This window comes from Stegodyphus dumicola, chromosome 6 (genome assembly GCF_044657685.1).
Source record: "Stegodyphus dumicola isolate Sdum_Otavi_A_Nest chromosome 6, ASM4465768v1".
Lineage (NCBI taxonomy): Eukaryota > Metazoa > Arthropoda > Arachnida > Araneae > Eresidae > Stegodyphus > Stegodyphus dumicola.
Window position 1 is genome coordinate 114,375,528 of NC_140773.1, and position 26,421 is coordinate 114,401,948.

The following is a 26,421-nucleotide window of genomic DNA, read 5'->3' on the forward strand; positions in this document are numbered from 1 at the left end:
AATTAAGTATATATCTAAATTGCACTGCATAAAATTTAAGATCAGTCTTACAAAAGAAAAAAAAAATACTTGCTTAAAAATTCAGTACTTTGACAAAAATTGAGATCACTAAATCTTCGCAGACTTCCTGAATCAGCTTGGCGACATTAAATAATTTTTGCTTCTTGATAGACCCAACTGGAAGAATTTTTTTTTTCGAAATTTTCATAGTACCATAAACCTTGCTTAAATGAATACACCTTTTTCGCTGTTATGGGGGAATAAACTCTGTCAAAATGTAGGATTTGTTTTCTTCCAGTTTCTTAAAATGAAAATATGTTTATTTTCTTATTAATTAAAAGCAATGCGCATTTTATAATCTAAATAAGACATGGCAATATATTTTTATGCAAAAATAGTTCGATAATAAAAATCTCTCTCCCAGATTTGACATTTCTTCGTGGAACGAATGCTATATCTATGCAGTGATAATAATTATGTGAAGTGAAAAATACTTCTTTGGAATTGAATATACTAAAAATGAAAGCATTAAAAAAATTCAAGAAAGTATAAAATATCTCGCAATCCCACCAAATAGACTGTTGACAAGGAATACCGCTTTATTTCTGCCGCTATGACGAAGAAAAAAATGTTTCCAAGCGCTCTTTATCTGAATCAAAAACTTAAACATCATTCTGTAATTACAAGCACATATTTATGTTACAACCAAAATTTAATAACTGATTTTTTCCTAAACATATCATAACTTAATATTATTGTCGAGACTCATGCGAGCAAACACGAGACATTTTTTTCTGGGGAGGGGCAAGTTTGACTACGGGTTATCTCAATAAATTGCGTTATGTGGTTATGGGAAACAACAACTAGGATTATATCTGCCAAGAAAAGAGATGCCTTCGTGGAGGACTTGTAAAGGGAACTTGTGTTAGCGCTGTACGTAGCGAAAGCTACGTTCAGCGCTATGCGACCATTATTATGCGGCCGGATATGAAATACAGCCGATCTACCAGAGTTTATCGGTTTCACTTCCGTTCGTTAGTGGACCCGAATAATAGGTCATGGCTGTATTTAACATTATTAAACTTGACTACTGGTAGGCCTAAGAATATTTTAATGTATATTTAGTTCGTATAAATGAGATTTTTCTTGGTTAATTGTTCCACTATCCATAATAATGACCATAATATATTTTCGTTAACAAATTCAATTTAATTTTTAATGTATTAAATTTCGATATTTGTTTTTGTGAATAAATATATTTTTTTGGTAAAATTTACAATGATTTAATAACAAAGTATTTTTTCGTCACTTTAGTATTCTAAGATTAAAAAAAATTAATTATATTAATGTTCCATATTTTAGGTCGCTTTATATAATTTATTATGGCTGAATATTTAGCTATTGTTTCACCCTCTAAGGAAGGCCTTTAGAGATGTCATTATATAAAGAACAACTTGCTCGTATTCAATTTATACACAAGGAAAACTCGGAAATTTTCTGCAGTAAGTTCATTTTATCGCCATGAATTAAATCTGTAATCCTAGCTATCAGTGATTTAGATTTCTCCATTTTAAGATATACCATTTACCTTTTCTAATGACAAAATATTATTTTAAAACTAGAGGAGCCGAAACTAAATAATCAATTAGTAAGAAACATGTAGTAGTGCAAAAATAAATCACCAATGATAAAAATAATATATTTCAGCAACATACGGTACGATTTCCAGACGTAGAAAAATAATCCTTCTTTATACTTGCAGTGTAGTTAGAATAGATTAAAAACATTTATAGTGAAAAAGCGCTGAAAGCTCAAACATAAGATTCCGAAAAGAAAAGAAGTGCTTATAGCTAGATTATACCTAAAAATAGAAATTTCAAAGCACCCAACTTGGAAAAAAGAAGGTTTTAAAGATTCTATAAAGTAACTAAAAAAAATGACATTTTCTCTGAAATACCCTAAGGAAAGAGGATTAGAATGTTGACATTTTTAAAAACACTATATTTAATAATAAAGAAAAATGAGAAATACGGAAAGATATAGAAATTTATGATTTTCAATTTACATCATATAACATTTTTATTCATTTGATATTGTTACATTTTCAGCTTAATAGGGTGATGAATCAACCAAGCATGTAGAATAGATTAAAGAGATAGAAAGTTTATAATTTCCTATACAATATGCATTTGGGGTACATATATTCGTTTTTATGAAAGAAAATGATATATATATATATATCACTATAGTAGAGTCATCTGACTAAGTTCCGAAAACTGCATTCGAAGCGTATTTCGATACGTGGCGAAACCTTGAGGTTTATTCCTCTACTTATAAATAAATAAACCTCAAGCCTGTATACTTTTTAAGGGACCTATATGCTCAAGCTTACGTACGTTTTCCTTTCATATGTACTTTTCCAAGCCTATATACTTCTATCAACATACTATATGCTTTTTCCAAGGGGGAGATTATTTGTTTATTAATTTAGAAATAAATGGATTTCCCCCTCTCTTGGAAAAAGTGTTTTCTCCTGGCGGAAACTTTTTATTATTTCTGATAAAAGTGGGGCAAGGTTGCGCAGGATGTCTTTAAGAAAAATAGGTATAAATCGTAGGATCTATGAAAAAAATAAAAATTATGGGTAGTAAAAATATCTTGTGTTATCGTTGCTGATATTTATTAAAATAAAATTCCATACTCCCTTGGTTAAACTAATAAAATTTATGAACACGAATTTAATATAAGTTAGACAACCATTATTCTAAGTCTATAGCTTAAATCACACTGCGTTTAAAATTGGACAGTTATAATAAAACTTTCTTTTTCTCAATTGATTTAGTTGTACAATTAATTGCAACAATGATCGCAAAGTTTTTTTTATGACACAAAGATCACAAAGATTTTGTAATAGAAGTTACACCTTATTTACAAATTTCATTGATAATCTTAAGAGGATCTTAAGTCATATAAAACATGATTATCAATTAAAAACTCTTTATACCAAATTAAATGGTTCCTTCATTACATTTTTTGTGTATTAGGGAAAATCTTACCGATCCTGTCGTCTGCTTAGGAGTGTTTATAAGCGTAGTTGTTGCATACGGTGCAAGAACGCACGGTAGATCTCTTTTGTAAAACGTCGCCATGCTATGAGTATCTACTTCTGCGTAATCTGGAGCACAAACACTGAAAGAAAAATTATAATATTATAGTAAACTGATAGAAAACAATTTTTAGACGCAAATTATATAATATACAAGGAGAATTTTTGTCTAAAAATGACAATATATCAGTTTCAAAGGAATAAGAAGTATTCTGTTCGAAGACAGAATATGGGGCAAATTTTCTATAACGGCCTTTAACACAGTTCGGGCTATAAAAAGTGTATTTATTCCCCACGAGTTATTTAATATATACATATAGAAATCATTTAATATGCATTTGCATTTATTAATGTTTAAATTTTGCCGCCAAGTTCTTTAACCCCCCGAGCGTTACGGGTTTTTTCAGAAAACGACGTAAAAATAATCGTGTTTTCTTACCAGGACTGTCGCAAAAGCGGCAAGCATTTTTACTCAAACTGCTTCAAAAGCGGGCCCCCCTTACCATGTGGATATAATTAAGCTAATTCTCCCCTCCGTTGAATTTAGCGAGTGAAATTAGTTTTTCTCCCTATGGTATCTTCGTCACGAGACTTGTTGCTAAAATAGTATTTTATCTCCTGTTTGGCTACTTTATAATTTGCACACTAACACATATGCTATATATTATTCGTACCTTAAATCAAGATGTGTGCCGAATACAGAAAGTTAGTCAATATACATCAGTAAGAGAAATTACGTAAAATGCTTTAAATTTTCAGTTTCTTTAAGGAATTGCTTCGATAATGGTGAAAAATTAATCTTGCATTTTTTTTATCCTTATTTTCTGAGGAAATACTTTTTAATATACAAAGGGAATTTGTGAGAATTTTTTTCTCTCGTGTTCCAATTTTTCGAATACAAATTATTCGCAACTTATTTTAGTATTATGTTTATATTTAATTTTCAAATATTATAAGTTTATTTCAGTTTAAAGTGTTAGATTTAAATGATTCTTTAGATTGCATCATAAATTTATTAGTAGTTAGTTATTTATGACACCGTTTTGACTTGTGAGAAATAAATAAAGTATTGTAATCGCGAAACATTTCGATTTTCATATTTCATAGGAAATTTCCATTTTGAATAGTTCCATCATGACGTTTACACGTACGTATGACGCATAACTTAACATAAAATGTTGAAATTTTATGTTTGGGACTTATGACTAGTTTTAGCGCGACGTATGTCTGTACGTATGTATGCATGTATATCGCATAACTCAAAAACGGTTAACCGTAGAATGTTGAAAGTTTCTGTATGGGGCATCTGTATAACATCTAATTGTGCACCTCCCTTTTTTATTGCTTTCGGCAGTGCCAAAGGGGCATTTTGAAATGGAAGATCATATCTCATTTTCAAACGAAATAGGTTTAAATGAAGTTTAGCAAAAATTGCGTTTCATTTATTTGTCGTACAAGGAAGTCATGTGGTGTCCGCATCAGATTTTTTACATTATTAATTATCTCATTGCTGTTACAGGAGGATGTTGTGTGTAAAACGTCCTTTAAAAGGTGGCAAAAACACATAAGTATTTTAAGTTTAGTTTTATTTATTTGATTGCGGCAAAACAAGTATTCGTAAATATTATCTGCCTAATGAAGGCATGCTTTCGTGGAGAACTGCTTAAGGAAAACTGGTTGGCACTGACGTTAACACATAAGGAAAACCATGAAAGCCTCCATGGAGTCAGCCTGTTCGCCAGAACTAGACACTGGCTCGAAGTACCAGTGTTCAGAGATATTACCGCTGTACTATGTTAGAATTTTAAATCTATGTCATCTTTAAGTTATTTAGCAGATACTAAGTAACAACAAATTACTAAATTCTCAATGACTTGATTCAAGTAATTTTCTATAAAACTGGGCCTTCTGGTGGCCGATTGGATAAGCCCAAAGAATTTGAGTTTTCGACCTGGGCCAGAATCATGGCAAATGCCTGGCTGCATTTGTGGATTTCTCCATAGGGAGTACAAATGTGAGGTAGGTTTCCTTACAGAATCCTACACGAAAGCATTACGCTCTTTAGGCAGATAACCTTAGTATTTTTCATCGCTTACAGTTAATTCAAATGAGCTTCCGATAAAGTGCGATGTAAAAGTGTAAAGTGTCGACGAAGTACGACAGTCCTCTATATACATATATCGTTCTGAGGAAGTACAATATACATACACAGAGAAAGTATGACATAAAAAAGGCAGTAAATACATTTGAAGTGTTGAAACTTTTTTCGAAGGAGAATAAAATGCAAACAATATTTTGCTTCTAGACACACTTTCCAAACTGGGATAAATCAGAGTGCAGAATGCACTTAAAACAAATTAGCTTGAATAATTTTATCAAAAAACTTATTCATGAATGAGAAATCATAAACACAGTTTTTGTTATTTTTTACGTTCTAGAGACATTAGGTATTTTGGAAGCAGAAAAAATGAAAAATAAGCAATGCCGGGAAGCGAACCATGGACCTTTCAATTATGCGCTGAGCGTGCAGACTACCACACCACGAAGGCATACCAAGAAGGTGGGATTTGGCAACTGGGTTTTTAGGTCGCCTAATCCAGGGGAAGGAGAATCATCATCCAACACCCTTTTAGTTCGGGCGCCACTGTAAAGAAATTAGGTAATTTTTGGAAAGCAGGAGTGATGAAAAATATGCAACGCCTTTGCCTTGAATCGAACCCCGGACCTCTCAATTACGCGCTGAGCGTGCAGACCACCACACCACGAAGGCGGGAGAAATATCTTATAATGTAATGAAATTTATAAGTATTAACAATTTTAATACAGCTAAATTAAAACTGTATATAAAATTAACTGCGATAATTCGATTCTTCGGTTATCGCCGTTTCAATTATGCAATTTTAATGTAATAACATAATTACAAAATATTTTTGCCGGTTTTTCAGCCACCTTCTAAAAAAGGAGCATATGATATGACGTGATTTTCTTCACTGCTTAGTTGTTTGATATATTGCTCATTTGCTGTTTATTTATCTGATGCCTCACTATATATGTTATTAAATTAAGCAAAACTTTATGTATAATGCAACTTAATATTTGCCTAAGCAGTTCTGTTACAGATCGGACATACGTACATATTATTTGTCTCATCAGTATATCATATACCTGGGGGTCTAAATTCCCTTTTCTCATTATTTAAAATCTGATAAAATTATTACCTTTAAGTTGAGGTAATCTGGAATACCTTGTCACGCAAGGAAATTTCCCTTAAATTGTGCATTTTACATCCATTCGGTCGTTTTTTTTTTTTTTTTTTTTTTTTTTTTTTTTTTTTTTTTAACTCCAAAAGTACAGGTTGGCTTTGAAGGACTATTAGTTTCGTTTTGGCATTTTGCTAAGAGGCTGAATCACTTTTGAAATCGTTGCCACCATGTATTATCGCCCTGTCTTATATTTAAAGAAATTAAATAATGAAGAATCTCAATAAATGTACGTATGTTTCTCGCATTGTGATAAAACAACGGTACCTAGAGCCACCCAAATTTGAATAACATAATTTTCCATAGAATATGGGCACGTGGAAGCCCTAATTTGAATTTGAAATTTATTTTATTATAGATTTCAGATTTTGTAACCCTTCAACGAATTTTTGATTAAAAAAACGAAACGATTTTAAAGCGAGCAATAGCAACACTGTACGGGGGAAAAAATTATCTCCAGCGCGAGGCTCTCTATCGGAAATTCTAAAGATATGTAATTTGAGATATTGCTGTTGAACTGAATTTTATAGTTTGAGTTACAATGCAATTTCCTTGTAGTTAACTATATAAGAGTTACAATGCAAGTATTTATATACTACGTGCATTATCGGGATGTTAATAGAAACCAAAAAAAAAAAAAATCTTTGTAGCAAAATTGTTAACGATATTATTTCTCCAAGACATTTACGCAGGTGTGTATTCTTTTCATAAATGATGAAAAATAAGTTAACAGTTTTCCAAGCAGATGCTCCAAATTATACAGCTTTGAAGATTAAGTAATGAAAACATAAACTCTTATTTCTGGTTATGTGCTGAAAAAGATATTATCCTTTTCAAAGAAAACACCTAATAGCGGAATCTTCAAGTTGACTTCAACGTAAATATACCTCCAGGGGGTACTGAACTAAAAGCTTACCACCTTTGTACATTTTCTACTTTGTATGGGAGACCATTACCTTTGTGCAAGGACAATCTATAATTCTGATCTTTCTAAGTTTGTTCCTTTTGTTAACTATGACGAGAAATGGAGCTGCCGTAAATTCTAAATTTATTGCTTCTTCCAAAGATTCTGATTTCAAGTTGTGTATTTGCCGTCTGTTAGTAATTTAAGCTACCCTGGCTTTAAATTCAGAAACATCCTTTCATCAGTAATTACAGTACATATAAACACAATATCATTATTTAAATTCAGACTTTAAAATTTTCATCTATGTTAAACTATAGAAAGCACACGCAGTTTATTTCGTGAAAATTTATCACATTTTTCGTAGGAATTATTAAAACGGTTTTGTATGTAAACTATATATATATATGTAAACACACAGAACAAAACACTGTGTATACATATGGTGATGTATGTTTGTGAGCATGAGTGCGCGTGTATGTTATATTTCCCTATTATATATCAGTATTTTATTGAAAGTAGTTGTAGACGACATTTAATAAAAAAAAACTGAAAAGTATAGTAAATCTCAAAATGCCATTATGAAACTGAATATTACATGAAATCGAAAATTTATGTGAACCAACTATGGAATGAAAATAAATTCTAGTTAGGTTTCACAGCATACAAAATAACACTTTAATCTAACCACTTGAGTAAAACGAATGCCAAGAAAATATCCTGAAAATGTATATCGGTGAAAAAAATCTCCAGAAAATGCCTCCCGGAAAATATGCATCTGGTTAAAAATATCGCTAGAATAATAAACAATGTAAATCTTTTTATCAGGTACATATACACATGCACCTTGAAAAATATTTGTAATTTTTATACTTTGTAGAGATATGTAGAGGATTCTTTAATATTAAATATATTTTTCATTTATTTATTACAAAATATTCTTTCTTACTAAAAATATGCTTAATGATTACATCGTTTATATATCCTAATTAATTATAAATATTTTTTTAGTTTCTTGTTATTTGTGTTTCGTTTCTGAGAATTGTTAAAATTCAGGCAATCTGAATTTTACACAAAAATAAATTCTTTCCTTAGTAACAAGTATAACTTTTGCATTAGAACTTATTCACGATAAATGCAATCTTGCTTTTTCGCCAACAGAATGTTTTGGTTTATTTGACTACATCAAAGCATGCTAGAGCTGTCTGTCTAAGAGGAGGGTCTCTTCGTGGAGGACTTTTTAAATGTTAGGTTATTTAATCACGGCAAAGCCTCGAGGGCTATCTGCCTAAGGGAAAGGATGGCTTTGTGGAGAACTTTCTAAGGGAAACTGGCTCGTATACACGTTACACATGGTGAAAACCACGAAAACAGCCATGCAGCCAGCCCGTTCGCGGGATTCGAACCTCGGACCGAACTACCAGTGTTGTTCAGCGACTTTATCGCTCGGCCGCTGGTGGGCCCCAGGACTTTTTAAAAAAACTGCTCATATATATGTTATATATGCGGAAAACTATGAAAACGCCCATGCAGCCAGCCCGTTCTCCTAGAATCGAACTTAAGTCAGAACTCGGTATTGTGCGACTATTCAGCGACTTTACCGCTCGGCTGACAGTGACACAATGTCTGCTACCTATACATTAATCTACTACAGAGGTATATTTGTTTCCGAGAAAGAGATGCGAAACAGAAAAGAGATGCGAATGTGCCAATTGGTAGTGCTCTATTTAAATGGTCAACGTGTAAGTTAAGTGGGTGGCCAAATCAAGTAAATGTTTTAATGATATATCTAGCATCTAGATATGATTCGAAATTTTTTGAATTGGAAAGGCAACGATCAGTTTACAAACAAACTTAAAAATAAATGAACATAATATTCATTTTCAAATACTATTCTATCTAATTTTCGAAGTTAAAATGCCCAACAATTCATATAATTAATGCTGTCGTGCTAGTACATTTATAAAGACTTACTGGTTTACCTTGCGTCCTGTGGTGGTGCAAGTAGTAGCAGATCCAGCTAGTAAAATTGGAAGATCTGTGGTTCGAATCCCGGTCCTTAAGGGAGGAGAATATAAGGAATGATCTTTCTTTTTTTTTGGGGGGGATGCCCTTGTAAGGTAAATTGACAGGTCGTCTAGATGAATAATTTTGAAGATTCATGATTGTGATCCAAGCCTCATCAGTGGTTAAGATACACCTCTGAATACTGGCAGTTCGACCTGTTTTGGGTTCGATCACAAGCGAACTGACCGGCTGCATGTTTGGTTCTTGTGGTTTTCCCCCTGTATAATATGCTAGTTTCTCTCAGAATGTCCTCCACGAAGGCATCCTTCCTCATAGGCAGGTAGCCCTCGCAGCTTTGCGTTATTTAAATAACTGAATCGATCATGATTTTGATCCTTCCAAGGACGTTTTGAGTTTACCTGTTTCATGGCTTTATTATTATTAATGAATTCCACTCAGGATGTTATCCAAAAATATATTAACAACTCAGATTTTTCGAGAACTTTTTTTTCTATCCAAATACCCAGTAAACACCTTTGTTATGCGTGAAAACTCTTATTCATCAGTTTCGACTGAGGGATGGTAATTGAAAGAAATATGATTATTTTCTATGTGAGCTTTAGTATGGAAGAAGAAAGATACTAGGATGCTGAAACAATGAAATTTTTATTAATTACATAAGAATAAACTGGCGGTTCTAGCTTCATTAATCGTTCATATTATGCTATTTGTAATTATTCAACTTAAAATGGATTACTTAGTTTTAAAAAACAAGTGATTTATGCATTTACAATTACCAGACAAGGCATTTTTTAAAGCATAAAGAGAATTAAATGTATTTTAAAAATTGAGTTTGTAATCAAGCTTCGCTATCTAGGAATAAGATATAGCGCTGCAGTTAAGTTATATTCTTTCTTAAAAATATATTTCGTTTGTTTACCTATTAAAAATAACAATCAGCAGCGTGTGTTTTTGAAAATATCCCTAAATGCAACATAAATACAAGGCAGATTTCTTTAGGGAATCCTTTACGAAGACATTTTATAACTTAGGTGGAAAACGTTTTGCTAAATTAAACTCTAAATTTACAAAGGCGATTTTATGAGAAAACAGAAGGAGGACTCTACATTGGACTAATAATTAGCAAGTTGCTCATCAGGAAAAAATAATGGCAATCTTGGATAAAATGAAAATCAGAACTTGGATAAAATGAAAATCAGAATCAAATTCTTCAATAAAGCATCTAACATACTACAAATTAAAAATTTAAAAAAGCGTTCTTTATTTTGTGAGTTTATTTGTGAAACTATGTGAGAAATAATCTTAAACAGCAAAGGGATTAGAATTTTTGTTACTTTGCAAAAAGTACTTAGTAAAAAGATGGATTTCGAATTTGAAATGTTTTTGCTATTTGGTTAGTAAATTAATTAATATAATGTAGTAAACTACTTAGTTAACTATGTTTTTATTGGGGGAACCATTTAAGGACATATTATAACGGTGGAAATTACTTTTTTTCTTTTTGAAGTTCCTCTATACATTATAAAATTAACCAATTGATCAAAATTTGCATTATACAATAAAATAAATACTGTAACACAACAACAACGATAAATGGCCTTCTTATATAACAGCCCCAATTAAAATTGCTAACTAACTAAAAACAACGAACGTGGAGACATTTCTATTATGTAGTAAAGTAAGCTTTAAAATATTTTGGAAGAACTGGTCATAAATTATGTGAAAGAAAGTGAATCCAATTTTCATTTAAAAAAATTTTCTTATAATGTGTCAGCTTATTTTTAGCCATTTTATCTAGTAATAACAACATGATATTGTTTCAGATTAAAAATAATGAATGCAATATCATCCATATTTCGAAATGGGCTTATTTAGTTATGCTGTTATAACTACTAATAACTGTTGATGAAACATTTCCACAGCAACATAATTTTGATCTGCTATGCAAGTTTATTTTAATAAATATTGAGTCGCCGAATGTAAAAGAAAACATTAATAAAATCTTTAAATGTCTTTAAAATCTGTCTTTGAGTCTGAGTTCGAACACAGCATATTTAAAACAAGAGACTATTACAAGACTTTGCTAGGATCCTGCTAGCCGCGCAAGACGCTTTGTTAGAAGGAAACAACTGATTGAAACCATGTGTTCAAATATCACATCGGTCATTTATCTGTCGAAGAAAAGGTAGGACTTTTGTATGAGTATGTTTCAAAGCTTGTTTTTCCGTTCCCTAAGTATGCCAATCCCCAGGGGTGTAATTAGCCTTTTACGACAAATCTGAACTACTGCAGTTCTTCCGAAACGTGAAGAGAATATACTTACGATGACATTACTGAATGATCTGAAAGCCATCTGCTATTCTGAACTATTTTGTACTTTCTTTAAAAATGCAGAAGGTTATAAGTACAGGTTTTTTGCGCATCTACAGTTATTGTTTTCTAATTACTGTCATGTAACATGTCATTACATTACTGTCATGTCATGTAAATAAATATAAATGCAAAAGCATTTAATATTTATTTAGTCTTTCACATAATATGTCAAAACAAATTTCTCTTAAGTCATCTGTTTATGGCTGAAGTTGCTATGTGTATTTCTTTAATTTATGCTATGGAAGTTAAAAATACAGCAATCAATAAAAAATATAAAAATTCTGCACATGTGAAAATAAAATTATGGTAAAATGCTTGAACACCATCTCCAAAACAAGAGACTAAATTTAAAAAAAAAAAATCATGTTTAAGCTAAAATATTAATGTCTTGCAAAATCTTTTCTAACATACGTGACAATTTTCTATAGAGGGACAAGCTTTTTTTTACTGCTTAGACCTAGAGTACTTTTTTTTTTTACTTCTTACTAAACAATCATAGATCCTTTCCCAGATTTTACTAATCAAGTCTTGCTGGCCTAAGATGTAATACTTTGATAAAGAAATTCTAAAAAAGTTAGCTTTTTTTTATTTCAGTAATTCTAAATACTTTTAAAAATTCGTACTACTACAAATTTTATTAAAACTCATACTATGATTCAAAAAGGTGTTTCAGACCGAAGTTTTTAAATTAAAAAGAAACTGTATTTGATATGGTAATGAAGTTAAAATATCATTGCACCTGCTTAGACAATATTCAATCTAAGAATGCTACTATTTTAGAGAATTCTATGCATTTCAAATAAAAAATAGCACAAATAATTATTATATATTCAGATTATACACTACTACTGCGTCATTCGCCAACAACATATATTCAAAAAAACAATAAAAATTAAAAAATTAAAAAAAAAAATACGTCCAAAAGGACATTTCTTTAACGTTTTGTGTGCTACCTTTATTTATTAAATACAATGTTCTTTGCACTTACACCATAAAATTCAATTCAATAGCAATGTCGATAATTTTAAAATGAGCATATATTTAGAATTTCCGGTACACAATTCCGCGCGCTAGAGATAAAAAGGTTTCCACCCCTGTAGAGTGTTGCTATTGCTTGGTTTGAAATCTTTGAGATTGTTACTCAAAAATTCGTTAAAGTTTCACGAAATATGAAATAGATAATAAAACAAATTCCAAATTTCAAATTTGGTCTTCCACATGCCCATATTCGTAGGAGGATTACGTCATTCAAACTTGGATGGCCTTTTTTCAAACCTTTTTTTTATCACAATGCGAGAAATATACATACATTTACGCAGATTTTCATTATTTAATTACTTCAAATGTAATGCGGGACTAATAACATTTGGTGGCAACAGTCTGAAAAGTGATTCGCCGTTTTTAGTGATTCAACGTAAAATCGCAAAAACGAAAACTGTATTAGTATTTAAAACAATAGTCTCTCACGGACTACTGTTTTAAATACTAATACGTCCCTTTGGACTAATAAATAAAAATATGAAAGCTTTCAGATTTTAAACTACGTCCAAAGGAGCATTTTTAACGTTTTGTGTGTTACCTCATTAAATATCATGTTCTACGTACTCAAACCATAAAGTTCAGTTCAACAGCAATATCTCAAAATTATTTTAAAATGACCGTATCTTAGAGTATCTCGCGCTGGAGATAAAAATAGGATTTTTTTCGTACGGTGTTGACATTAGTCGCTTTGAAATCGTATAGTTTTTTAATCAAAAATTCGTTGAAGAGTTATAAAATATGAAATCGATAATAAAGCAAATTTTAAATTCAAATTAGGGCTTCCACATGCCCATATTGTATGGAAGATTACGTTATTTAAATTTGGATAGCTCTAGGTACGTTGTTTTATCACAATGCGAGAAACATGCGTACATTCATGCAAATTCTTCAATATTTAATTTCTTTAAGTATAATACAGAGCGATAATATTTAGTGGCAACAATTTGAAAAGTGATTCGCCGTTTACAGTTTTCAATGAAAAATGCCAAAGCGAAATTAAAAGTCCTTCAGGGCAAATTGCCCCTTTGAACTAAAAATAAAGTAAGTAAATATAAAAAAATAAATTTTCGTGCTTCTTTTCTTAATAGTATTTCGTTTTATTTATTTACTGCGGTTTTTTTAACTGAAATTTGTTACTTTTAGAAAAGTTGCGTGTTATATTTCGGACATTCAGTTGTTAGGCTGTAGGTTTGTTATTTTAATAATTTATATAGCAAAATACAGAAATTTTAACACACCTTTGCCTTTCTGCTTGTAGTTATTTTGCGTTGAACAATGTAATTACAATTATGTAAGAAAATCAAACTCATTGAATTTTTTTCTAATAAAAATCGCATTGAAATCAATGTACATAAAAATATTTGGAATATTTGAAATGAATTTGAACAGAACTTCATCAAACCAGTATAAGCCACGAATATTGTTCAAAAATGAATAAATAATTCGCCATTATTATTTTTACTATCAAATTAGATTATGCTTCATAAACCCGTTCAAAATACGCTTATTATAAATTACTGTTGATGGCTAATTTTTATTTGAATTATTGCTTAATTATGTTATTCTTTACATGTAATTATATATAATTCATATTAAATGCAGTAAGTAAATGCGCTTCGTTTCGCTCGAATAATTAAAATTTATAACTTATCGGTTTTAATTATGTATCTATATATCCATAAGTAAATTTGTTTAAATATTTCCTAATGCTATTTTTTAATTGAATTCACGAGCATTTTGCATGTTTCTGAACATTCAATTTAAAAACTAAAGGATATTTTATGAAAATGTTATCTGTTTAAAGAGAGTATTGAAAAAACATGATTACATGCTACTTTTTTATTTCGCAAAGAATGTCCACGTTTGTTTGTTTTTATAAACCACTACATGCTCAAGTGTTTTCTTGGCGATTAAACATATCTGTCTAAAACGAAAAAGAGCAACCCTCTTTGCCTACTACTGAGAACTGTCATTTAGAGATCTCCAGGGTTCCAGAAATAAGGGGGGCAGGAGACATCTGCACGGCCGCTTTAAGGCGGTCATAACGCTTTCCAGGTCTTCACCACTGACCGCCTAGAACCGTCAGTAACGCTTTCGAACACTTTTCCAGTGACCGCCTAGAAGCGTCCGTAACACTTTCGAGGTAGGCCGTCTTGACCGCCTAAACCCGGTCATAACGCTCAGAGGGTTAAAATAACAACATTTTGTAAATAAATTGGAAAATACTTCTTTTTTTTAATGGCTGTGAGCTTTATTTAATAAACATTAGCCCTGCACCACTACAAGGGCCCAATATGGTGGCCATTTCATTATGGAAGCACCTAACAGGTGATCACCGTTGCCTCCTATGAAAGGACAAACAATTACAACCATGCCTTTTCCGGGATTCGAAGCCGGGCCTATCGCTACGGCAATAAAGGTCACTAACCACTGTACCGGGTGGGCGGCAGCTGGAAAATTCTATTTATTATTAAACATATCGTAAAATTCTAGTGTAAAAATGGGTGCTCCTGAAAGTGGTGCAAAATATTTTTTAGAAACCCTAAATTAATTGTTTCCCTAATATTATGGCAATCTTTTGTTATGTGGCCAACATATTTCTGAAGTTTAATCTGATTGGATCTTTTCAGTCTAGTGGTCGAAACGTATACGGTGACTTGTACGTGTATCACGAACTATGTATCCCATATTTTGAATTTTGACTGTATTTTGAATTATTTGAATTTTAACCACCGTTAATTGACCATTGGAGGGTCGCACGAAAGAGACTTTGTTGCAGGTGATTTCTCGGGAAATCTTGCCTGGAACTGGGATTATCTCCAGCTGTTGGAATGTCTATGATTGCCTCGGCAATCAGAGCTTTGAGTATTTGCCAGTAAATCATATCCTGACGTATAAAGGCGCTGAAGCTAGTGCCCATACCAACACCATCGAGTGCACTTGGAGCTAGATCAAGCGGGAGTTTTGTGAACCAGATCTTCGGCAGTTGTCAGATGAAAATTTTTATTCGTATTTATAATAATTACCTACGTGGCGTCGCTGGTATTTGAATCAGGAAGAGGAAGATCCATCCATTGACTATATGAACGGTATTAAAATATAGTATCAGCCGCAGTCATCCGACGCTGATGATAAGATATAGCCAAGAACGCACAAGATGAGTACTTTTTTGCTGTTTTCGTAACACGCGTTTATGGCGTTGTTTTAGGTGAAAGACATTTTGGAAACATAACTTTAGTGCCATTCGGGGCATCAAAAAATTTGCCAAAAATATCAAGGGGGCACATCATTGTAAATTTTTATCAAATTCTCCTTTTTATTTTATTTTACAGAATTTTGTTAACAATTATAAAAAACAACATATAGAAACGTACCGAAAAATTAATTTTAGACAGAAATTTTCTTGTGACCACAGTTCAGCAATTGAATCTTATCTCAAACCCAGTGGCATAGCTGGAAGGGAGCAAGAAAGGACATCTGTTCCTCGATGTAGCATCCAGCGGGTGCCAAATTGATGCTACGAAATTTTAATTTTTAAATGTTTGGAATTCTTGGCTATCAGAAAGAAGCGCTAAATTTTCAACTGTCACCGCGCTGAAAACCCTAGCTACGGCTCTATTCAAGCATCAATCATAACTTCTTTTTATGTCAATGGAACATTGAAAATATTAGCATAATGAATATTTTACAATCAAAAAATGATACATTGACGCAATACAAATACGAAAAATTGGTTAGATCATTAACCGTTTGTTTCTCGCACACACGCACATCGGTAACCGTTTGTTTTTTATCAAAAGAAGAAAAGCGCCAAATCCAATTTTTCGCCACGGCCGCTACAGGAGACAAGTACCCAGAATATTTCTCTTTTTCCTCCAGAACAATCAATAAACAAGCTGATTCACTAATACAATGAAATTATTGAAATAAAATGTTCAAAGGGTCCCCAAATCATAATTTAGCCTTTTTGAGAATTAATAACAGCGAAACTATTAAAGATAGCCAGATCAGGCACTTTGCAATGTCTATGTTAAGTATTGTGAGCGCATGTTGAGATTCTGCTGTTACTAGCACTTTTATAGACTGCTGGAAATAGACAACACAGTTCTGTAATGAAAAGAGAAGAGCACAAGTTTCCTTTTATACAATGTAAGTGAATTTTAAAGTGCTACCAGAAAAAGAGTGTGTTGCAAAGCCGATGAGTGACAAAATTCGATACTCCGCTCCAGTTACGTATAACAGTCACGAGATTAGATGACATATAGAGAGAGACATTACATGATATGGAGAGACTATGGTTAAATTACTGCTAATCTGCAGTTTCGCCAAATATGCGAAAATCTGTTCTTGTTGGTTATGATTTACATGGATACTGTTTCATTTTTAAATAAAAATTTAAACGGTGAAATACTCTTTCTCTAAGCGCTCTTTTCTGATTAATATTTTTATTTTCACAAGATTCATATTTCAATGTTTAAATTAAAGCTGCTAGAAATGACAGCATTACATCATTCGGCAGATGCGCATGCTTTCTGGCATATCTCAGTTTAGTTGACCTCTAGTACAGTCAAGCGTATATAAACTCCAGCAATAGTTGTCAAACGTGCTGCTGATATCTTTGATATGCTTTTAAAGGGTAGGAAAGAGGTGAAAATGTCGTTTCCCAGGATTTTATAAAAGGCAGAATTAAGCAAAAAAAAAAAAAAAAAAAAAAAAAAAGGGGCTGCATTTTGCCTACGATTCGGTTTTTGCCCAGCCCGCTATATAGTATATGTTATTGTTGAAAAAGATGACTACGGTTAGAACACTTCTTTTTTCCCATTTCAGCATACTAGTAGTTTCAAATATTAGCAAAACTTCTGTTACTTTTGGAGCCGTAGAGGTGAATGCAAATTTCAAGAGGAAAACAGCTGCAAAAGCGCGGCACTAGAAGACATGGAAGTGAATTTTAAAGGAAATATGCATCTGCAAATAAAGATAAGTCAAATATAGTGTGACATTTCATCACCGAGATTCACTGCCAAAATATTTAAGACCATCAAGTGGGAGTATGAGTCTGATGGATTTCCTAAGTCTGATGAATTTTGGAATAATTCTCTACCGACGATTTCCTTTTTCCCTCTTTAGTTACACTGGTTCTAAACGAGAATGCAAATACGTGGGAAGACAGAGACGGGTGTGTTTGAGTTGCAATATTTTGATAATGTTACGGACTACTCTTATCTGGCCTGCGTTTCGAAATATACGCGAAATGTGTCTTCTTTTTCTGATCTGAATCAAATATATGTGAAGCCGCGGATAAGGAAGCGGAGAGTAGGAGTATGGCTGTATATCCGATATGGGAAAAAGGCCACATCGACAACATTAAATTTAGTGAAGAAAGGTACGTAGAAATCTTATAAAGGATTTGTGGATACTTTAAAATTTAAAGAAGAAGAAATTGAATCAAAAGTCTAAATTAGGCTAATCGAAAGTCTAAGTTAAAGTAATTCAAACTGTTCAAGATTATTACGTAGAAATAAATAATATAAAAAATGACAGATAAACTATTGTGTCTCGAATGCTTAATATATGGTGTTAGAATTATCTTTTAATAATTATAACAATGCTGGTTGTATTTTGATTTATATTAGTTAGATGTGCTATTAAAAGTAAAACAAAAAAGATATAGAAATGATTAGGAAATGTATTTATTGTTTATAAATATCTAAATTTGTTGAGCAATTTACGTACTGATTAAATTCGAACTTTTATGTTAATATGTTTTATAAGTTGAACTTTTACGTTTTGTGGAATAGGAACACTTTGAGAAATGGTTAAGCGCGGTCCTGCATAAGAGATAAATTATAACGGTTACTTTATGCGCAATGGAAATGCTTTAATATGTTTATATAGTGCAATCAATATAGTGTTCCAAACACGCTTAAAGGGCTCTGATCAGATCTAACATTCAAAATCTCAGGAAATTTCTTTAAAAATTGTTTTGTTTCTTCTGTACTTCAAACGAAGCGATCTTCCATCTAAATATTAACAATGCAAGCATGGAAACAGTAATTTATTTATAAGAAATCTTCTAAAACAATTTGCGAAACAATAATCAGAAAGGCGTTGATTTTTTATTGTCAGTAATACCAATAACAAGCAGACAGTAGCGCCAACAAGTGCGTTGGGCGATAGAATTTTTTTTTTTTTCGAAGAGCTATGTAAATTATAGTAATTAACAGAAATAAGAGTCTACTATTTTACGCTATGAGGGCAAAAAGAAATTCTAAAATTATCCATGATGCATCTTTTATTAAGGTTCTGTAAGTATATGTTACGACAAATAACATTTATCTGGAATAGAACTTCCATCATTAACCAAAAAAAAAAAAAAAAAAAAAAAAAGGAAATCAAAGGATTCCGTAGTAGTTCGTCATCCTCCAATAAGTTTGACTGTTGGTTGCTTTGTAGGTTCTATACATGCAATTGAGTGCAGTTACCGCGTACACGTATACTTTATAAAACTTAACTGCAAGCTTTGTTGAATGCCACGCTTCGATGATTTGAATGATGCAGAGAAATATGTTTGCCATTATATGTAATCCAAAGATAGAAATACCTTCTAAAAACCCATAATGCAGGCAGACTGGAATTTAGTGGCTTGTTTTTTTGCCACGCGACAATACATGGAAAAAGGGGAAAATAATTAGTAAAAGATTTAATATTGCTTTTTGTTTCGTGTGCTGGAAGGAGGTTCGTGTTTTAATACACATATTATATGAAATCCAATAACGACTGAGAATTTCTACTTCAAATCACTAATATATTTAGTGACTTGTTTTCTAGAAATCTCCATCTTCTAAAAGAAGCATGTTTTACAAATGTTTTGACTATTTTGATAAATCCCATTTTAAATCAAAATGCAATATTTATGATATCTTAAAACAGTCAGACTTATTTTGAGAAACGACTGCTGGCTTGTATTTGTGAAGATTTTAAGAATATATTTGTTGTGTATGTTTTTTTGAATAAATAAACGGAATCAATCATTATAAAAACATATATATTCTTTCATGGCATATAAATTGGACTATTCTTCGTAAACTTAATTTTTGTTTTGACATTTTAAAATTTTAATTCATATTTCTAATACGAAGTGTGAAAATTATTATTTTTGAAAGGAAAATCTGAAAAATTTCTGATTTTCAATTAAAAATGGAACTAAGAAGTTACATAATTTATTGCTAAAATCTGTATGATAGAAGTGAATTTCATGAAGAATTTACCTTGAATCCCAAATAATGTTTTCAAAAGTATTCCGTTTGTGATTTTACATAAGATGATTGGTTTCACAACAAACAGACTCTAAATGAAATTTTAATCTGGAAAGGAAAAGGGTTATTTTTATCTTTTAATCAGCGATAAAACATTCAAAGTCTAGATTCTCGTGAACCTCGAAAAGGATTCGCGATTTCAAAACTCAGACATTCGCGTTATTATTCGTTATTCTTATATTTCGATTCCTAATATAAAATATCCCTGAGTGTTTATACTCGGAACTTCGGAAAGAATAAAGTTATGATAGCTAAAGAAAACGTTAAAAAAAGCAATTATTGAATTTTAATCGAACTGGTTTATGAATATTACCCTGTGGTGATCTTGACTGACACATTCTTAATTTCCTAGAAAGTGTTTAGCTTTTCATGTTAAATTCTGATTTTTTTTAACTCATGAATTACACCTCCCTCCTGCCCTTGCTTTGATTAAAAAGATTCGGAGTAAAGGTATAAAAACTGGAACTATTATTTAAGCTTTTTTTCCTCAAATTATATTGAGAAAAGGAGCTTTATAAATTTTAATTACATATTTCATTTACTAAATTTCATTTAAACTTCTTTTAAATTATGGGTGAATGTGTTCTTAAATTCGTTTTCCATTAAATGCAGATTTCTAATTTTGCCTTCATCAAAAACTTTTAAATAAAATGTTTTTTTTTATTCTTATTATTTTTACATGAAGAAATCGAAAGGTTTCGAGTATTCGAATACCCAAAAGATGCGAATATTTTTTTAAGATTTAAATTCGGTAAAATTTAGCATTCACCCCCTTTCTACTTTTGCCTTTGTCTTAACCTTACATTTTTAATGCGTTATCTGCCTTGTCGTTTTAATTAAAGATTTAGAGATGATTAATATTTTTGAAGTGCGTCGATATTTTTAAAGCATCACTACATGTTAGGAATATATCTTTCAGTGAAAACAAAATAATGTTTTTCTCATTAATTCTGCTGATAATTCAGCCAGCACTCTGCAAAATATAATTCTGATCTCGCAATTATTTGAAGCGAGTCTTCATAAAATTAATTAATTAATTTAATGCATTTGCGAATTCTTAATTCATATGAAAAATCCAAAATATTACTTTAATTTCATAGAAAAGTTTAGGTAACTAGTTACCTATTGTAATTTTTATTTATTTTTGCTCTTTAGGTGCTTGGTTATTTAAAGCCTCATTATCGGCAAACACTGTCTGTGAATTTCTTTAGAAGACACGCCTATTGCTCCTTACATTAGTTTATTCTGGCTTTTCCATCTGTCTGGTGTCTTTTGCCTTTATTTAGGGTTATTTAACTATTTATAGACGGCTCTAATGATGTAATTCCAGCCTTCATAATTTTCGATTCTTTGCAGTTTTCACTTTCAGAAAAACCTAAAGTTAGCTAATGCTATATTAAATTAGAACTTGAATCAGGTTACTGTTTAAAGCTTCAAAGTTAGGACTGAGGATGTATTACGAACGTGGATGTAAATTTTGCCTTCGTTAAAAACTTCCAAGTAAAATGATTTTTATTCTTCTTCTTATTTTTAAATGAAGGAATCGAAAAATTTCAAACATTTTGCTAGCTAAAAGATGAAAGAATATTTTAAGGTTTAAATTCGATAAAATTTAGGATTCACCCCCTTATAACTTTGCCCTGATAATAGTCCTAACTATCTTAGTTAGAAGGAGGTGAATATTAACTCAAACGATGAAGAAGATCCCACATTGCAAATTTTAATTTGGGATCTTCTTCATCGTTTAATTTAGAGATTTAGGGAAAATTATTATTTCTGAATTGGGTCGGTATTCTCAGGAAAAAAATCTGTAGAATTTTCTTTTCAGTTGAAAGAGTCATTTTATTACACATTGTTCTAGAGTGAAATTCATACAAAGTTCCTTCTTAACAGCGAATTTTCAGTTTAATTTGAACATCTATTTATTATAGTTAGATAATGTAAACTATTACTTACGAATAAAATATTAATTTCGTATAATTAGGTTATATGTCAGTAGGGACTTCTTAATTTAAAGTATTATATGATTTTTATTCTTTCCAAAATTTTATAAATGGATCTAATTAATAAATGATTTTGATTCTTTCCAAAATTTAACAGCATTACATGTTTCGAAAAATTTTCCTTATTACAAAATTTCTTTTTATATTTTATGTTCTAAACATTTTCATTGATCGAAAGATAAGGAAAATATTGAAAACGATTTCTATAGCAAAGCTAAGTAAACATACGATTTACTTCGAAATTTTAATTTAATTGGTAAGCAGCTGCTTACGATTCAAAATATTTTTATCATTTTAAGAGTTAATATTTTCTAGAATTTCAACAGTTTTTCGATGTGTTGTGAATACTTTATTAATCCATTCAAACACAGTTGTAAAAATGCTGATTTGTAAGTATACCTTTGTAGTTAATTTTAATTATCCTTATGCTGTAAACGAAGACGCACGTAAATAAATAGAAAAAAATGCTTTTCTTTCGAAGCACATATTGACTCCATCTTTTGTACTCTTTTATTAAAAGAAACAACCATACAGATTTTTCAGAAAGCCACCCTTTTCAGGAAAAAATTTAAATGGCATTTTATTAATTCAATTTATAATCAGATGCATCTTGAAATAAATTGATTCTTAATATTATTTCATATTTTACGATTACTCACCCATATGACAAAACTTTTCAATACTATTGTAACTTTAAAAAAAGCAAAATAAGTCTGAACGAAAAAAAAAACCCCACAATTAAAAAAATATTAAGGATTGAATATTGAGGACTGAAAATTTTCAGATTTTATATTATGCTCAAACGGGCGTTTTTTTCATTTACAGAACACAGATGTTTCAAGAGTATTTGGGTTAGCTCTACGTTGTGCTAAATATATTTTAAAACAGCATATCTTTAGAATTTCCAATAGACAGTCTCATGAGCTGGAGATAAAAGTGTTTTACTCCTATAGTGTTGCCACTGGTCGCTTTGAAATTGTTGAGTTTCTTAATCAAAAACTCGTTAAATATTTTCAAAGTATGAAATACACAATAAAACTAATTCCAAATTAGGGCTTCCAGGTGTTTATCTTTAGGTGGAAGACTATATGTTATTCAAAATTTGATGACTTTAGTTGTCTAGACGTTGTTTTTTCAGAATGCAGGAAAAATACATACATTCATGTAAATTCTTCATTATTTAGTTTCTTTAAATATAATAATACAAGGCGATAATATTTGGTAGCAACAATTTGAAAAGTGATTCGGACATTTAAAGTGATTCGACACAAAATGCTGTTTCGAGACTAATAGCCCTTTTGGTTTAAAAGAAAAGCAATCGTAAATGATGCTGCGAACTCACTATCGATGGATTTACGATCACTGCTCTAAAGTAATAGCCAATTCTTCAAGATCTATACTGTTTGAGAAATCCTATTGCAGTAGCCTCAAACTATATTGCAAGCGGGCCGCATTTAGGATCTGAAAGAAGCTAGCGGTTTGCATGCACGATCTGAAGCAGCTGGCGGGGAGAAATTTTTAACAAAATTTCGAATAAATTTCAAATTACTGACTAAATTTTAACTTATTTTCAAATTTCACTTACTAAATACCAAAATTTACGTAAACAATAATAATAATGCAAAGGAAAAAAATTATGTGCTTATTTTCTAATTGTAACAAATTTCTGTTGGTTACATTTCGTAACTCAAATATACTAGCAACCAAATAATAATTTTTAGGACTGACATTTGTGCTAAATTAACCACAAATTTTAACTTATTTTCAAATTTCACTTACTAAATGCCAAAATTTATATAAACAATAATAATAATGCAAAGGAAAAAAATTATGTGCTTATTTTCTAATTGTAACAAATTTCTGTTGGTTACATTTCGTAACTCAAATATACTAGCAACCAAATAATAATTTTTTGGACTGACATTTGTGTTAAATTAACCACTAGATAACTTATTTTTAACTTAAAATATATGATACCGTTTCGAGTTTGATAACGTTTGTAGGCTTGGAGAAAAATTACTGGAAACTATCTTCACACGGATTGTAACTGCTTATCGGTCAATCGGACACTTTTGTTAGATTTGTTAATTTTCAAACGCGAAAAGAGCGCTGTTCACATATAAATGCACTTCCAAACAAAGCGATTATTCTCATTGTAAAAATTCGTTATTGAGGATATTTATCTTTTGACAAGTGTGAATAAAAGTAATTAGATATGTATCTTCAAATCTTTGAAGAAGATTTATATCATTTATATCATACTGTAAATTAATTAGATCCATTTATAAATTTTTTGATACGTTATTCCCATTCACTTCTAACTTTTAAGGAAAATAATTTAAAATTAGACTCTCAAATCTTTAAATTCCTTTAACCTGCCTTCACAAATTCTTGCCGTGATAATGTTATTTTTCTTGTATGTTCTTGAGAATTTTTATTTGGAATAATAGAACGAAATTTAAGACATAGCAAATGAACGAAAGTTTTTAGTTTAAGTTGTATTTACCGTATTTGCAATTTCAATTTAAAAGCTTTAATAGAAGCATGCATGCCAGTGATAAGTTTATCCTTTCCTTACAGGTCTCTATTGAGAATATTTAAATGGCTGATTAAATCGAATAATTCGCTATGGATTTCACTAAGGATCGCTAATCTGAATCTAAGATAGTAATTAAATCGAATTCGCAATGGTCTATTTAAATGTCTGGTGGTTAAGTCGAGGAAACTTAACCACCTCACGTCGTTATAATAAATCATTTCCATATATTCACTCATTGTTTACTGGCCGTTAATCAAATGGCACGAAGTTGATTGAGAAGTTTTGTTTTGAAATAAATTAAATAAATTCAATTATTCCCAGTGTATGCAAATCAAGTTAATTAATAATTAAATATTCATCCATAAACAACTAATAATAATCTGAAAACATAGTTTAGTTAAAAATAAGTATTAAAACAGTTACAAGTAAAGCTACATTCTAGCGGCCGAATACTATGAACGACAAATCCAAAGCGTGTTGTCAACGTAGGACAACGAATAGATGTAAATTAATTACGAGAAGCGTGAAAGCAAACACTTATGATTTCTGCAAGCAATAGAACTTATTCTCGATAGTAGATAGAAAATACGGGTTCTGCCACACGCGGTGTGCGGTGTGGGCGTGGTCAATGACATCACAGAGGGCGGGGCCAAAGGCAACGTCATCACACTAGGAGGCGTGGTTTCGAGTGGAGTTGAGTTGTTTTTAGATTGCTGGTTGAGTTGTAGACCTCCTGCTTTTAATTTAAAGTTAGTTTTTTTAATTGGCAACGGAGTCATGGCGTCCTCTAGGGACGAAAAAAGAAAATAATTTATTTAGGAATTGCTTATGGCGTCCTCTAGGGACGAAAAAAGAAAATAATCTATTTTAGAAGTTTCTTTTTTTTAAAAAAAAAAATATTCTATTATTCAAAATATAGAATTGAACTCTCAAACAAAATATCTCACCAGTTCAGTAGTTTGAAGATTTTAACCACTAAGCTGATGTGATACATTCAGATTCAGGTAAAAAAGCCTATTTAAGAAAATGGAATTTGAATCGACTCATCAATTTATTCTGATACTTTTATCCTTTCTAGTTTTTCATGAAACTTTAACTTATTTCTCAGGTTTTCTGTTTCATAATAACATATTCATTTACTGTCATATTTTTTTAATACTTAACGTTTCTAATTTATTTGTAATATTTTATTTAATTTCCACATACTATTTTTTTTCATACCTTTCATAAATTTCAGAATACCTGATTTTTAACTTATACGTTATATTTCACAAACGTTCCCGCACGTGTTGTTTATTTGTTACATTACTTAATTTTAGATGCAATTTCACACTTTTTTTAACGTTATAATGTTCAATATATTCTGAATTTTAATTTCATTTACTTTTTTTAAACCATTCTAGTATTCTATACACACTTTAACTTAGTGGTATGAAATTGTATTTAAAAAGAAACGTTTATTTTTCATGATCTTAGTTCTTTTACTAAATTTTCTACAGAATTTCTAATTTCTTTCACGTGTTTAACAATATCTTCCTTACATTACCAAATATTTTTTAAAAAAAACTTAAGTCTATAACTGTTAATTGCTTTTCTTACGTTCATGATTTCCCTTCTGTGTTTATATTTCTTAATTCTAGCTTAACTTATTTATTATAATATTTTTATTTCTGTCTCATCACTCGTAATTCCAACATTTTATCCCTTTTTATTCATTTTAACGATATGGATTGTTTTCATTTACTCCATATTCAAATATTTCCTTACAATTTTTATAATACTTGTTTTATTCCTCGATCATAATAGATCATCTACAGGTTTTACTCAGAAATTTCCATTCACAACTTTACA

At 30.9% G+C, this 26,421-nt stretch overlaps 1 protein-coding gene and 1 long non-coding RNA gene across 2 annotated transcripts in view; one reads left to right on the forward strand and one right to left on the reverse strand.

The window, feature by feature from the left end:
• The window catches only part of LOC118193989 (roundabout homolog 2-like), a 331,360-nt gene that overhangs the window by 73,147 nt on the left and 231,792 nt on the right, over window positions 1–26,421 (reverse strand). The window contains exon 19 of the mRNA XM_035365162.2: window positions 3,057–3,189. Coding sequence (XP_035221053.1) covers window positions 3,057–3,189 — 133 coding nt within the window. The remainder of the gene's footprint in view (window positions 1–3,056; window positions 3,190–26,421) is intronic.
• The window catches only part of LOC118193990 (uncharacterized), a 45,299-nt gene continuing 36,877 nt past the window's right edge, over window positions 18,000–26,421 (forward strand). Inside the window, exon 1 of the long non-coding RNA XR_004759028.2 lies at window positions 18,000–18,095. This is a non-coding gene — a long non-coding RNA (uncharacterized LOC118193990). The remainder of the gene's footprint in view (window positions 18,096–26,421) is intronic.